Source organism: Delphinus delphis, chromosome 6, assembly GCF_949987515.2.
Source record: "Delphinus delphis chromosome 6, mDelDel1.2, whole genome shotgun sequence".
NCBI lineage: Eukaryota > Metazoa > Chordata > Mammalia > Artiodactyla > Delphinidae > Delphinus > Delphinus delphis.
In genome coordinates this window covers 3,637,286-3,652,127 of record NC_082688.1, presented here as the reverse complement: position 1 = coordinate 3,652,127, position 14,842 = coordinate 3,637,286, and the positions used below count along the sequence as shown (strand labels likewise).

Below are 14,842 nucleotides of genomic sequence, written 5' to 3'. Positions count from 1 at the left end.
TGCAGCCCCAGGCAGGAAAACCAGAAAACAAAACACACACCTTTGTTTGGGTGTAGTCAAGGCAGCGACTCTCCCTACCCCGGAGGGGCAAAGGAGCAGGACATGCCGGCTCCAGGGGCGATGTACAGGACCTCAGAAGCCTCTCTTGCTCCCCTCTTTCCCGCCACTGTCCTGGTGTCCAGTTCACTCCGGACGCCTCCTCACTCCAACCAGGGCAGTGACTCCACCCACTTCCAAATGAGGACCCCCAGGTGCCAACAAAGACGTGGTCCAATGCTCTGCCTCATTCTGTGCCACCCAGGTCCCCAGGTCCCCAGGCCCCCAGGCTGCCCCCTGCTCAGAAGGACCTCGAAGGAGTAGAAAGCATTTTCTACTCGGAAGAGTTGGAGCACAGTGGGTCAGGGATGGAGAACCAAGGCCAAAAGACTCTTCTACGAGCTGCAGGACCCTCGGGATCACTCCATCTATGCACCCCAAATTACAGTGGAGTAAACCGAGGACTTCTCTCCTGTAATTCCCTCCACACTACGGGGGAATCATCCTAGTTCCAGGCGCCCAGAGTGGTGGATGCAGGACCCGAGGAACTGTCCTCTCCAGGCTGCCCTGGGGATTGTTCCTGCCTACGCCGACCCCCGGGAACCTTGGAGACGCCCAGCCCGTCTGCCTGGCACCTCTGTCCCTCACGCTTTGAGCCCTGGGCATGTTGCCAGGAGACTAGATGGTCCTGCCCCGTGGTAGAGCTGCCTCCAACCAATTTCTTCTTTCCCCCTTGTCACTTCTGTGTCCACTCTCTTCTGGATCTACGCCATGGTCCCCACCTGTGAAGTCAATGTGTGTGTATGTACCTGTGGCGCGTCGGGATACCGAGAGGAAAGGGCCCCTCATGGGTGGGGGTGAACAGGGGTCGCCCAGAATCTTAGGGGCTCTCATTCCCAAAGGAAACCCCATGATAGTGGCTGAGCACTGGCATTGGAGGCTGGAACCCTCCCTTCTCTTCTGGACTCTGCCCACCTCGTGGCCCCGGGCCAGTCCGTGTCTTTCTCCTGGCCTCAGTTTCCCAGCTGTACCAGGAAGGGTGGGACGCGGAACTGCTGCGTAAGCGCGCGCTCCGCGTGGACTCGGCGCGGTGCTCCTTCCCGGCTGGATGGGGTGCGGGCGGGGGGGGGGGGCGGGCACGCGGTCCTTCCTCCACCCCCTGGCGGTGGGGAGGGCGGTCGCGGCCGGGCGGGGCACTCACCTGGCAATCTACCATCATCCTCAGCCCTGGCAGCACATCGCCGGCCCCAGGGCGGGGCCCAGGGCTCGCAGAGGCCGCTGGCCTCGGCCCGCGCGCGGCGCAGGGGGGCGCCCGGCTGCGGGGCTCATGGCGCGGCCTCCCGTCCCCGCCGGGCCCGGGGCTCCGCCAGCGCCACCGCCGCCGCCAGCGCCGCTCCCATTGTCTGCGCCGCGCCGCCGGCCGCTCGGGCCCCGCTGCTGGGTTCCGCCCGGGCTCCCGGGCTCCGGCCGGGTGGGCGGGGACCGCCGCGGCCCCGCCCCGCCCCGCCCCGCCCCTGCCCTGCCTACCGCAGGTGTGAGGGGCGGACCCCGCCGAGCGAGCTCGGGGACGCGCAGCGGTCTCCCTCTCGCCGGGTGACGCGGGTGGACCCCGCCGGGGCAGCAGGGCCTAGAGTCTACGGCCGGGAGCGCACACGGGGCCTGCGCGGGCCCGTGGACGTCGCGTGCACGTGAGCCCCGCCTTGCCGCGCGCTCGCGCGCAGCGCACCGGAGAGTCACAGCGCGTCTCCCACCTCCGCCACCTGCTCTGTTCCTCCTGTGCCCCCTAGGACCTCCAGCCGCCCCAAACGCAACCGGGCGGGGGCTGGGCCGGGTGGTAGTGTAGACCTGGAGATGTGAGATTGTACACCCCCATCCTTCCGTCCTACCCCGTATGCCACCTGCTGGGGCCAGCTCAGCGCATGAGCGCATGGCTGGGACAGGCAGTCCTGGAGGCGGCAGTGGACACGGGGTACAGAAAAGAAGGTCAAGCCGCCCCTACCACCACCCCCCCCCACACACTCCCTTCCTTGTTTTCCTGGCAGGACTTCCGGACACGAGGTCCAGCCTGTCGCCAGCTGCAGCCCTGGCTGGTGAAAGGGGGCTGGAGGAGCCCAGGGAGGAGGGGCCCACCACTGGCTGAATGACTGTCGGCGGTAGTTAGTGTTAGTAAGAACACCCCCTGGGTGCTCAGTGATTTTGACTTTTTATTTGTGAACAGTGGCCTCAGCTCTCAAGGTCACTCAGCTCTAAGTGAACGGGGGACTCGGAATCATTGCTCTTTACCTTCACTGAGCCTGCGCTGACCATCAGAGGCCTCGTCCTGTGTTGGGCGCCCTCAGCCAGATGACCTCCTGAGTCCAAGCACTTTGGGCACCTTCCCCCTGCTTTAATCCCCAACACTCCCTCCCAAGGTCAGAGGGACTGACCTTATCTTCAGTGGAGGAAACTGAGGCTCTGAGAGTCACCACACGAGATTGCCTGTCACAGGGCTGTGACGTGGCCCCGCTGTGGGTTTCAACCCAGATCATTCTGACCTCAAAGGCTATGGTTGCACAGGAGCCCAAGGTTGTGGCCTCTGAGCCCAGCCTTGGAGGTGAGTCCCTCTTGGATGGGGGGCTTCAGGGAGGGGCGCTGCAGGCAGGGGCTCTGTGGGGGGGAGGGCTTGGTGGGGTCCCTGGGGGAGGAAGGCTGTAGGGAGGCTGGGGTAGGAGTGAGGGGTGCACACACTGGGGAGGGTGTCTGGACCAGACCACACAGGGGTCTGAGTGTGGGGCAAGGAGTTGGGGATCACTGCAGGTTGGGGGCCGCAGGGGACACGATCCATGTGGCTTTATCAGAGCCACAGCATCTCAACTGGAAGGAGCTTAGTGGGTGCGTTATTCACCCCACCCAAGCATGCATCCCTGAGATGCAGCCAGGGATGGGGTCTGCCTCAGTTTCCTCCTTTGCACAGTGGGGGCTATGATGGTCATCTGCCCTCTCCCAGGGTTGGGCATGTTGCCTAGCTAGGTCCCAGACCTATCTACTTCTCCAAGTACGTGCCCAGAAGTCAGTGCGCAGAGGTCTCCCAGCCATAATCCCATTTGATCGTCACCCCAGGGCCTCAGAGAGATAGAGTAACCTGCCCAGCATCCCTCGTGTGCTAGGACAGACTCAAACCCGTGTTCTCTCAGCTGCCTCACATTCATGCAGTCATTCAACAAACATTCATGGAATGCCTCCTGGGTTTCGGGTACCAGGGTAAACCTGGCTGACCGCCATCTGTACCCTCTTGGGGTTTACCAACTGGGGAAAGGGGTGGAGATGGGCAGAACACTGTCAATGATGACATAGGGATGAGGATTTATGGGAACACTGAAAGGCACCCACCCTGGAGGGGGAATAAGTCAAGGCAGGCTTCCTGGAGATGTCAGGAGTCTGTCCCCAGGAATTGGCCAGGTAATTGGACAGGGAGGCCTGACCGGCAGGCCGTGTGAGTGGAGGTGTGCAGGGCCAGGCCCTGTGGCAGAGCAGGGATGCTGGACTGTAGGGAGCGGGGAGGTGGTAGGTGGCCATGAGGGGACAGCAAGTTTAAGTTTCAGGGGCCTCGCTGGCAGGGGGCACTGCAGACATTTTGCATCTGTAATTTTGTCTATTTCTATTTCCGGCACTCCCCCTCCCTCTGCTGGGTCGGGCCTGTCTCCTGCCACCCCTCCCACTCTTACCAGTCCCCTTCTTCACACCCACGGAGCAGCTCTGGCCCCAAGCCCTCAGCTCCTTTTTGGAAAGTAGCCTGGACCCCGGTTTGGGTCCAGGAGTTGGGCACTATAACTCACTCCACTGTGTCTGAGGCCTGCGCCCTGGGATGGAGACCAGGGTAGCCATAGTGCCTGGGGTTTGAGCCACGGCTGAGAAGGGCCCATCAGCTGGGCTGGGTGTGAGAAGGGGCTCACTTCCCCGCAGCAAGGATGGTGCTGCCCGGGCCTCAGGGCCACCTGCTCCTGAGGGCTTCTCTGGTCTCCACATTAAGGGCCCTCTCCATGCTCCAACATGGAAGCTCCTTGAAGGCAGGGCCTGCCCATTCAACACTGCTGGCCTCACACACACCCTGGGGCAGGTCCGGGCACCATGGTTAAGGTGCTCCCCACTAGCGACACATGGGCCATGGGTCCACCCTTGTCCCTCTGCCCAGGGAGCCCCTCGGGGCCTCTCCCTGACCGTCCTCTCCAGTGCAGGCTGTCTCCTCACAGCGATCACTCAGTCTGTCCACACTCTTGCAGTCTGTCCTTGCTTGCCGCCCAAAACACAGGCTGCAGGAAGAGTGGACTTGGGGCTGGCCCCCGTTTTGCCAGGGGTGGTCAGGTGGGTGGGTTCCTCCTCCTCCCGACGTGGTCACAGACCACATCGCCCCCCGCCCTCCGCCCCTGCCTTACGTGGCAAAGATGCTGCTGCCCCCAGGGCAGTGGACACTGGGCCACCCCCCACTGCATCTCTGTCCCACCAGGCAGAGGGAACCACCGCAGGACTCTGAAGACCCTCTAATCCTGGGCCTGCACCATGGCCTTGGGGCCCCAGGCCTGCCAGGGGCATCCCAGGGCTAAGACTGACCGCGGATGCAGGAACCCCGGCAGACATATTTGCTACGTGCTCAGGGACCAAGACCCCACAGGGTATCCAGCTGGTGGGCTCTGCGTCCCCCAACGCAGGAGAGCATATCTGGCGACACTTCCACTTCACCCATCTCCCAGGAGAAGCAGGGTGAAATCCTGTCTGTTGCAGCGGCATCAGCCCAGGTTTCTGGAAAACTATACCCTGACCACACCCACCCGAGCTGAGTGTATTTGCAACCCAGGCTGTCTGCATCCCTGCGGGCTGGTGGCCAAGATACCCGGATGTGCAGGTGAAGAAACCCGGTTAGGGCCAAGCACACGCCACCTTTATTAAAAACTGCCCAAACCCTCTTACAAAGGAGGCGGCTGGTGCCAGGGAGTGTGGTGCACCTCAAGGGAGGTGGGACATGAAACCAGAGCGAGCCTAGACCTGGGCGATGTCAAAGGCTCCCTCAGGGACCTGAGCGAGGAACTGGCTCTGTGTGGCTGGGGGACATCACAGTATCCAGGACCCCCGCAGCCAGAGAAAAGGGGTCCGGGATGCCTTTCACACAGTGTTAGAAGTGCAACTTTAAGGGCAACAGGCAACAGAAGGGGGGCAGAGGGGGAATTTGAGGTACTGGGCGGGGCTGAGACTCCAGAGCCTGCCCCAAGGCACGTGTGCTGGGTGAGGCCTGCCGGGCCCTGTCTTTTTCTACCTCTGGTCTCCCCGCCTCCTGTCCTGCTGTTCTTGGGACACAGGCTACATGATCTTGGCGTTCTCCTCATATGCGCACCACCCTTCACAGTTTACAAAGGTCTTCACAGGCCCATTTTCCCATTGGATTCTGCTGGCAGACTGAGAGGTGGACAGCACAGGGCTGGTCTCACTTAAGGCTTGAGAAGTGAGGCACCGGTGCAGGGAGGCTCCGGTGAGCCGGGCGCTCACTGGGGTCCCCCCATCCACGGCAGCCCCGGCTCAGCCATCAGCTTCTCAGCCAGTCGGTGTCCTTGTCGAGGGTAGAAAAGCGGATCAGCTTCAGGCTGGGGGGCTGGGGCTTCCTGTCATCCCAGAGGTACTCGGGGGACAGCACTTTGGAGGGCTTATGTGAGATGAAGCGGCGGTTCAGGTGACTCTCCTCCTGCCAGGCCGCCATGATGCCGTTGGCCTTGTCTGCCAGGATGCCCATGTGACAGCCTCTGGTAAACTCATACACCTCGGCCACCCGCCCCCCAAAGACCGCCCCGCCATAATAGAAATCCCCCTCGCCATCCGCCACAAAGGCGGTGGAAAGAGGCCGGCGCTCGTAGGGGAACTGCTGGCGGGGAACAGCGAAGTAGCCGGGGTGAATGGCAGCGACCAGGTCCCCCAAGGTCTCGGGGCCCCATGGGTTCCGGAACACCATGTCCACATTGAGGCAGAAGAGGTAGTCGACCTCCCGGTGCGCCCTCTCGGCAATGTGCTGGCTGATGCTCTGCATGCGGCGTGTGGAGATCTCCTCCCAGCGGGAGTGCCTCAGGATGGGGATGATGCTGACGAGGCGGCCGGAACCCAGCCGGACCCGAGGAACGGCCGTGGGGTCGTTAGTGAAGACATAGTAGTGCACCCGGAACCCCTGCATGAAGAACTGCTCGGCTGACTCCAGGAAGCGCTGGACGAACTGGGTGTACCTGGTGGAGAGAATCCCATCACGCCCCGTGGCCTCAGCGGGGCCACTGCCTGGGTCCCCACTAGGTAGCACCACACGGACAGGGCTGGGGCTGGCCGGGCTGGGGTCCACCTCCCAGCTTCCCATCTCAAGAAGGCACTCAGGTCCGCCCCTCGGGGTCCTTGTCTGTCAAATTCCCACCATCTTAGTACCAACCTCTTAAGACCGTCCTAATAATGATGATTGATGACTCATATTCACAGACTGAGCTAAGTTTTACTGAGCACTTACTAAGTGCCAGGCAGTGTTCTAAGGGATTCTTCTCTTCTTCTAGCCTCATAAACTCCCTAGAAGGCAGGGACCACAGTCCCCACCTCCTAGGCACAGACACTGAGCCTCAGAGAGAGGAAAGGAGCCAAGAAACGGGGAAGTGGCCGAGTCAAGGGAAGGTGGGTGGTGCTGGCTGCGGGGTGCCGATTGGGCCAGGGGTGGGGGGGGTCCCCTGATCCCCGCTGGGCCATCCATCATCTGGCCAGTGCTTAGCTGCTGGGGACCCATTAGGGTCCCTCTCTCAGGAGTCCCAGAAAGGGACCCAGAGGGAAGCTGCCAGGTGATGGCTCCTAAAGGAAAGGGCAGGCGGGGTGAGGAAGGAGAGGGGAAAACAGGAGGTGTCCAGAGAGCCCACAGGCCAGAGGCTGGAGGAGAGAGGGTCCCCAAGGATGGGCCGGCTCTGCCTGGGTCTCTTGACCTGCCTGTGGCCTGATCACGGACCCCCAATTCTATGCGGTGGTCTGGGGGGCTTTCCACTCCTTCACACCTGCCTGGACGGTTCAGGGGAAGCAGAAGGGGTGAAGGGACAAGGGTGTCTCCTGACAAAGGCTCCTGCTGCCCCCTCACCTGGGCTGCCTCCCCCTCCCCCCTTCCATGCCAGGGCCAGACCCCCTTCCTCCAGGAAGCTCCCCTCCCACCAGCATACTCCACTCTGTACCTTCCCACCTGCACAGCACCTGGTTCAGGGCCTCCCTGGTGCCCGGGTTGGGGTCCTGTCTCTCCCCAGACTATAAATTCCTGGGGCTCAGAATTTATAACCCCCCTTCCCCCAGCCCAGCCCAGCCCACTACTCACTTCCCCACGGCAAACACCGTGACCCCGACGGTCAGGTTCAGCGGCTGGTAGATATGACGCAGAAGTTCCGGCTCGAAGGTTCCCTCGGAGACGATGGGCGCTAGCCAGGGTGTGAGCGTCAGGAACTCTGTGGGCCTGGCAGCAGAGGAGGCCGTGGGGGCTGAGACCCTCCCCTGGGAAAGCCTCCCTCTCATCTTGGCCCTGCCAAAGCTGTGTGACCCTGGGCAGCTTTATCCCCGTCTCTGGGCCCCAGTATCCTCATGTGGAAAGTGGGGATAGTCATAGCTACTTCCCAGCGTGGTCAAGACCAGGAGTTAACGCATGCCCAGTGTCTAGAGGAGCCTGGCATTTCCGGTGCCCGCTAAGTGCCTCGGAGACGGGGGTCATCAACATCATCGTCGACGACGGATCGAGCGCGGCCACGCAGAAGGCACAGTGCTCTGCGTTATTATTATTATTATTACTTTTGGCCGCGCCACGCAACTTGAGAGATCTCAGCTCCCTGACCACGGATTGAACCCAGGCCCTCCAGCAGTGCCAGCTCGGAGTCCTAACCACTTGGGCTGCCAGGGAATTCCCTGCTGTGCACTTTGCAAACACCGTCTCATCCGGTCCTCCAACTGCCTATCAGGTGGGTATTATTATTATCCACCTGTGCAGAAAAATCGCAGAGTGGTTGGCTAACCTGTCCAAGGTCACATAGCTAGTGACAGAGCTGGACCGGAGCCCAGGTCCCAGACGACCCAGACCCCGAGGCCAGTGGACACCTCCAGTACCCCAACTTCCAGATCAGAGGCCCGCGCCCCTGCCTCTACCCCAGGTCTCCCCATTCTGGGCCCAGGCCCTAATCAACACCTACTTTTGCTCCAGCAGCTTGGGCTGAGGGTACTGTGATCTGTAATCAAGAAGGGTGAGTGGTTAAGGGGAGGCAGCCCCCAACCCCGGGGCCACAAAGGGGGAAGTGACAGTCTGCTTACGGTGTCACAGGCTGGAATGGCTTCTCCCCCTTGTACTGCAGCTTCATGTTGCTGGTGGGAGAGGTGAGACAGAGCCATTAGTGCCGGTGGGGGGCAGAAACACTCAGCAGGGAAGGATGAGGTCAAGGTGAAGCACCCCCATGGGACAGGCACCCCCAACCCCCCAGACGCCCTTGACCCACCCCCACTGCCCTGTCCACTCTGTCGGGGCTGGACTCCTATAGAGGCGGTCTATCCAGGGTCACCGTGTGGCAGGGCAGTGATTCCAGCCTGGTACCATCTGTCTCCAAAGTCTTTTTCTGTCTCTCTTTCAAACATATTGCTCTGGAAGAGCCTGGGCACTGGGGAGAAGGTCTGTGGAGCTGTAAAGGCCCGGTGAGCCCAGTTCTGCCACCTTCTAGCCTGGGTGGGCGAGTTACTTAACCTGAACCTACGGTGACGGTCAGCTGAAGAAGCCAGTGTCACAACCACCAATCAAGGCGTCGCTGTGAAGGTACAGGTTTTGTAGATGTCAGTGACATCTACACCATCCTCCATAGTCTGGCAGGCCTGGTACGGGCAGTTGAAAAGCTATAGCATAGAACTGAGGTTTCCCTGAAGAAGAAATTCTGCCGGTGGACAGTAGTGTCAGCTCCTGCCGAAGAGTTCCAGCTCACCCTTCCCGACGGCCCGCTCCGTGGATTTCAGACCGGCTTCGCCACCCCACAGTCGTGTAAGCCGATTGCTTTCAATCAATCAGTCAGTCAGTCATTCAGTCGTCTCCCTCCCTCTTCCAGGTTCTGTTTTTTTAGTGGAAGGCTGACTGATACACCCATTTTCCCTTATCTGTAAAATGAGGCAGCACCCTTAACCCTCAGAGCTGTCGTGAGAGGTAAGAGAGGTATGTAAGTCGGGGCCTGTCAGCCAGTGCCCAGCACGGAGCGAATGGTAAGGGCAGCACCCTGGCCCCTTCTTGGCAGGCTGTCTGTGTGGCTGGCCCCCACTAGCTGCGGCCAACCTGGGGGGATTAGGAAGGAGGGCTGATTAAGGAAGGAGGTGGCCGGCGACAGGGTCAGACACAGGAGGCTGCCAGTGACATGCCTCTGGCTCTGCCGCCAGCTGGCTGGAGAGACCAGGGGCCGGACATCTCACTCCTCGGGGTTTAGTTCCCTCACCCTTAAAATGGGGACAATAATATCGTTCCCCAGGGTGGAAGCGAGGCCTGGGGGATGGGAAGGCTTGCTCAAGGCCACCCAGGGACCGGGTCAGAACCTGTTCCAGCAGAGGCCTGAGCTCGCCTGTAAGGCTCAGACCACCTGAGGACGTGGGTGCCTGCCGTCCACTTGGGTCTCTTCAGTACGTCACCTACCATGGGATGGCTTAAGCCTCCTGGAGCTCTCCTAGTTTTTTCAGTCTATGCTTTGTGTGTGTGGTAAGATATACGTAACAAAGATTTCCCATTTTAACCATTTGAAAGTGTACAGTTCAGGGGCCTTAAAGGACGTTCACATTGTCGGGCAACCGTCACCCCCATCCACGTCCAGAACTTTTTCATTTCCCAAACTGAGACCCTGTTCCTCCGAAACACTAACTCCCCACTCCCTCTCCCAGCCCCTGGTAACATTGTTCCTACTTCTGTCTCTATAAATATGACTATTCCAGAGACCTCTTAGAAGTGAAACCCTATTGTATGTGTCCTTCTGTGATCAGGCTATACTCTGGAAGCAACAATTTTAAAAAGTTGATCCATCCAATTGGCCCCCTGCCCTAGATTCACACAGACAAGCACATGTTAGGCCCCTGCTCAGAAAGGGATAGGGGGACTTCCCTGGCCGTCCATGCTTCCACTGCAAGGGGTGCGGGTTTGATTCCTGGTCAGGGAACTAAGATTCTGCGTGCTGCACAGCACAGCCAAAAATAAATAAAGAAGACAACATCTTCAAAAAGAAAAAAAAAAAAAAGAAAGAAGAAAAGAAAGTGATGGGACTCTGAGAAGGTGGTCAGAAGTGAGAAGGGGAAAGGGGCCCTTGTTCCACACTTCCCTGGCCATCGGTATTTCCCTTTCCCCCACCAGCCTGGACCCAACTCTGCTCTGGCCACTTTCACGGGTTAGACAGAAGAATTCCAAAGCCACAGATGAGCCAGTGCCAAAAAAAGGAACTTCACGTTTCCAAACCTCTGAAGGTCATGAAACTAAAAGTAAAGAAGAGATCCAAGTGAACAGAGGGGAAGATGTGACCATTTCAAACAAACGAAACTCTCCAACTTTAATCGATTAAAAAAAAATAACTCAGTAGAACCAAAAGGCAGACCAACTGCAAAGAAAAAAAAATGTAGCAAGTACTTTCGGCCAAGGGTGGTGATAGAGGACCCACCGACAGGCCAAGGAGAGAAGGTGCTGGAGCAGGCGAGTCGCCAAAGAGGAAATTCAGTTAATGGGAAGGCGTGGAAAAAGCGGCCTATCCAAAGCTGCTCACTACAAACTGATTTAGAACGCTGGGAAATTGGAAACAACCTAAATGCTGCAAACTTGCTGGTGGGAAAGGGAGAGGGATTCAAGAATTAGGGCCCAGTCCCTGGGTGGAATAAAATGATGGTGACCAGATGCCAAAAAAGCAAGCCAATTCTGGGGAAGCTGGATAAAAATCACAAAAACGCTGTGGTCACAGCTCCTTTCAATACCAAGCAGCCTTTCTGCTTTTTAGAACAATCTGTTCAGATAGAAAGCGTAGCAACCAACGAGCTGACAATGAACTCTGGAGTCAGAGTGTGACTTGGACCAGCAAAACACAAGAGGGTATTTCATTTTCTTTTGTCTTTTCTGTTATCCAGCCTCCTAATTTACTGTATTCTATGTTTATAATAGTGAAACACACTTTGTTGTTAGTTAGTAGTCTATCATCCAGATTTTAAACTTTCCTTTTGCTGTCATGAAAAACAAGGCTGGGTGGCCAAATGTCCCCTTGAGACTGTCCCAAATCACCTTTTTCACTCTTTTTTTTTTGGACTTTGAAAATTATTGTTATTAGTTTTAGTCTGATGACACAGAGGACTTGGCTGGGAAACACACTGGTTCTTATAAACCAGCACTTATTTGGGGCATGAAACAAAGCACGGTGAGAGGACGTCACTGGAATCAGGCCGGCGCTGTCACAGAACAACCTGCCCAGGGCAGAGAATTATTCGCTAAGGACAGCTGAACGACAAGAGCGCTGGGGCGATCTGAACGGCAGACTGTTCCATCCCATCTTGGCGAGTCTGAGATACGTTTGATATCGGATATAAAAAGTGACGCAATCAGTAGGAATCATTTCAAGTTCTAGGTTCATCTATAACCAAATCTTTTTCACTCTTAACTGACAAAATGTCAGATTTGTTATGTGGGGGAGACTGGTCACGTGTCCATTTCTTCTTTGAAGCCACAGAGAACACAAAATTGAGCAAAATGTCAAGTCCTGGACTTCCCTGGTGGCGCAGTGGTTAAGAATCCGCCTGCCAATGCAGGGGACAAGGGTTCGATCCCTGGTCCAGGGAGATCCCACAGGCCGCGGAGCAACTAAGACTGCGAGCCACAACTACTGAGCCCACATGCCACAACTACTGAAGCCCGCGTACCTAGAGACCATGCTCCGCAACAAGAGAAGCCACCGCAATGAGAAGCCCGCGCGTCTCAACGAAGAGTGGCCCCAGTCGCCACAACTAGAGAAAGCCCGCGTGCAGCTAAGAAGACCCAATGCAGCCAAAAAAAAAAAATAAAATAAAATAAATAAATGTATTAAAAAAAGAAAAAGAAGTCAAGTCCTGAAAGCACTCTTTCCTGAGCACCTCCTACGTGCCAGGTGCAACACCAGGCTATTTACAGGCATCATTACAGTACCCCATGCTCTGGCTGGCTCGGGAGGGGCACCTCTATCATCCCATTTTACAGATACAGCAAGTGAGGCTCAGAGCTATGCAACATGCTCAAGGTCACAACTGTGGAGGGGGCACTGCAAGGACACCCAAGGACTGAAACAGGGGAATTTCACTCCACACCTGTGGCAGCCCATCACACTGCTCAGAATCATGAGCTTAGGACCTAAGAACCTACAAAGTGACCTTAAAAACCCGCTAACCCCCTCCACTCCGGGGGCCCCCAATTCGCCCTGGCCCATACTTACAAGATCTCTGGGCAGGGGAGATAATAGGGGACATAGGAGACCGGCAGCCAGTTCTCGACATACACCCTGGGAAGGAAATACACCTGTTGACCTGACTTTGCACGTGAGGCTGAAAACTCACTTTGCTGCATGTCAGTGGGAATGCAGGCCCCGCGTGGTGCACCTGGGATACACCTCCCCTCCCCCCGCCCCCGCCCAATCATTCCTTGGGTCTGGCTGACCTCGGAGGACAAAGCCTCCTGGTCTTCTGCAATGAGTCATTAGCCGCAATGAGTCATGAGCCGTGCAGCCGTTCATTCCTGGGACAGGAATGCTCTTGATGCCAGGCCCTGCACACAGGGGGCTGGTGGTTGGGGGCGGCCCCCAGAGCTTTGTGGGAAGAACACATAGGGTGAATTCTGGAGCATAAACATTAACATGGCTAGAAGAACAGTCCAGGCAGAGGAAAGAGCAAGTGCGAAGGCCAGGCCAGTGCAAAGCAAAATACATAAGCCAGGCTAGTTCAGTCTTACTGGGGCTGGGGTGAAGGGACAGGTGCACCGAGAGAAGGGGGTGGGACCTGGGAATCCTGTGAAGGGGTCAAGGTTTGGGGGTTGAGATGCTGAGAGACGGAGGGGTCTGGGGTAGGGAGGGAGGGCTCCATGGGGTATGCTCACCACAGAGAGCAGAGGGCCATGCCCACCAGCAGGCAGAACCCCAGGCCCAGGGCTAGTCTGGGGCAGTGCATCGCTGGGTGGGCAGCATCTGAGCCTGGGTACCTGCAGAGTCTGGGTGTGCCTTGGTGAATCAGCCCACCTCTCTCAGAGGTGTCGGGCTCGGAGCCTGTGTCTCCGGGGTCCGGGGAACACCTGCAAAGGAATGCTCCTTATCCACAGGACAGTGGCCCCATTTTTGCTGCCCTGCCCTCCCCTGGGCGGCCTCACCCGGGGAATGTGGATTCCAGCTGTCTCCTCGTCCTGCTGGGCCCAGGCCCAGGTCTGGCAGTTCTGAAGGACAGAGGCTCAGGACTCAGCCAAAGCCTGCTGCGGTGCCTTGCAAAAGGTCCTGGGCCGGAAAGGCGCCTGGCTCCTTGCCTTGTCTCTCAGGTCTCCCTACTGACCTCCTTCTGTGTTAAGCTAAGGGCGGCCATCCTAGGGACTAGGGGAACAGCGCTTGGGGGGGGCGGGGCTTGGAGAAGGATTCCTGGGGAAACTGGGAGGACGCCGGAAATCAAGCCCAGAGCCCGCACCGCGGGGACACACTCGGCCTGGGGTGGGGGGGGGGTGCGCTGGGAGGGGCGGCATAGATCCCCCGGGATGGGGGTGGGGGCAGGAGTGGTAGCAGCGCATTCCTCCGGGAGAGGGGGCCTGGGCTCTCCCGGGACCGCGGGAACGCGCTTCAGCTCTCACCCGCTCTCGGCGGTAAACCTGGGCAAGGCGCTCTCCTGCCCGCTCCACCACAGCCTCGGCGTCCTCCTCAGCTATAGGGGGCTTGGTGAGGTGGCAAGACGCAATCCGCACCGCCCCTGATGTGCGGGAAGGGCTCTAAAGCCCTGGGTCCGGCCCGGGTCACAGAGAGCGCGGGACGCCTGACAGCTCTGCGGGGGTCCGCCCGAGGTCAGATAAAGATCCCCGGGCCGGAGTTTTGGGGCTTTGGCCCCGGCTCACCCGGTGGCCTCTGGCAGGCCCGCTCCCTCTCCCTCTCCCTCCCTCTGCGGACCTCCGTTTCCCCACCCGGGCTTGGGGCGCGGCGTCCTCCAAAGCTCCGCGTCGACCGTCGGCTCCGCTGGATTCTTCCTCCGGTGGAGCCCGGGCCGCCGGGGCCGCTCCGCCGACGCAGAACCAGGCCCGAGCTTCGGCCGCCCCAGCCGGGGATCTGCACCCAGGAGCTTGGGTCTGAGACGCGCACCTCGACTTCGGCCGGCCACTGCAGGCTCCGGGCTCGCGGCGCTGCTCCTCCGGCCGGGCGCGGGGCGGGGACAGGGAGCGGCGCGGGAGCGTGACTGTCCCTGCGGACTGCAGACTCAGCCCCTTGCGGCCGGACCAGCGTTAGAACAGACGGAGGGGCGCAGCCCCGCCCTGAAAACAGGGTCTCCGTTCGCCTGCAGTCCGGCAAAACCCGGGGCCTGCCGGGTGCCTTTAGTAGCGCGCTGGGTGGGGCCTGACTAAGGGCCCGCCGGGATCGGGGCCGGGCGGGGTTCGGGGGAGGGGAAAGGAGCCGCGCGCCCCGCCCACCGGCCTCAGCCCCACCTACCCCCCTGCGTGCCCCGCCCACCTACCGCTGCTCCTCCTACTCACCCGCCCGCCCCGCCCCGCCCACCAGCTGCCGCCCCCAGTCCCCAGGGGTCCACGAGCACCGGGGTCCCAGGA

At 59.3% G+C, this 14,842-nt stretch overlaps 2 protein-coding genes across 9 annotated transcripts in view; both read right to left on the bottom strand.

Moving 5' to 3' along the window:
* Positions 1–1,402, bottom strand: part of RALGDS (ral guanine nucleotide dissociation stimulator) — a 46,984-nt gene extending 45,582 nt beyond the window's left edge. Inside the window, exon 1 of the mRNA XM_060013872.1 lies at positions 1,238–1,402. Within this exon, the coding sequence (XP_059869855.1) occupies positions 1,238–1,255 (18 nt within the window). The 5' untranslated portion in view covers positions 1,256–1,402. The remainder of the gene's footprint in view (positions 1–1,237) is intronic.
* Positions 1,403–4,935: 3,533 nt separating this feature from the next.
* GBGT1 (globoside alpha-1,3-N-acetylgalactosaminyltransferase 1 (FORS blood group)) lies at positions 4,936–14,593 on the bottom strand. Of its 8 annotated transcripts, XM_060013878.1 has the most exons (8): positions 14,207–14,593; positions 13,253–13,342; positions 12,716–12,863; positions 12,495–12,560; positions 8,356–8,406; positions 8,238–8,273; positions 7,379–7,513; positions 4,936–6,275 (listed from the first exon to the last, which is right to left on the bottom strand). In XM_060013878.1, the coding sequence occupies exons 5-8, from the start codon at positions 8,400–8,402 to the stop codon at positions 5,591–5,593; spliced, it is 903 nt and encodes a 300-aa protein (XP_059869861.1). In that variant the 5' UTR covers positions 8,403–8,406; positions 12,495–12,560; positions 12,716–12,863; positions 13,253–13,342; positions 14,207–14,593; the 3' UTR covers positions 4,936–5,590. The 8 variants fall into 8 exon arrangements, with proteins under 8 accessions (XP_059869861.1, XP_059869859.1, XP_059869857.1 ...); XM_060013876.1 differs by lacking the exon at positions 12,716–12,863 and having other exon boundaries at positions 13,151–13,342; positions 14,193–14,593; XM_060013874.1 differs by lacking the exon at positions 12,716–12,863 and having other exon boundaries at positions 13,151–13,342.
* Between the last annotated feature and the right edge of the window lie 249 nt (positions 14,594–14,842).

What these genes read in the sequence shown, in the direction of transcription:
- GBGT1 (XM_060013876.1), bottom strand. Translation starts at nt 13,221, where the DNA reads ATGCACTGCCCCAGACTAGCCCTGGGCCTGGGGTTCTGCCTGCTGGTG. An exon ending in CTCCCCTGCCCAGAGATCTT is followed by an intron (nt 8,407 to 12,494) that starts GTAAGTATGGGC and finishes CTCTCCCACCAG; the next exon opens with CAACATGAAGCTGCAGTACA. An exon ending in CCATTCCAGCCTGTGACACC is followed by an intron (nt 8,274 to 8,355) that starts GTAAGCAGACTG and finishes TCTTGATTACAG; the next exon opens with ATCACAGTACCCTCAGCCCA.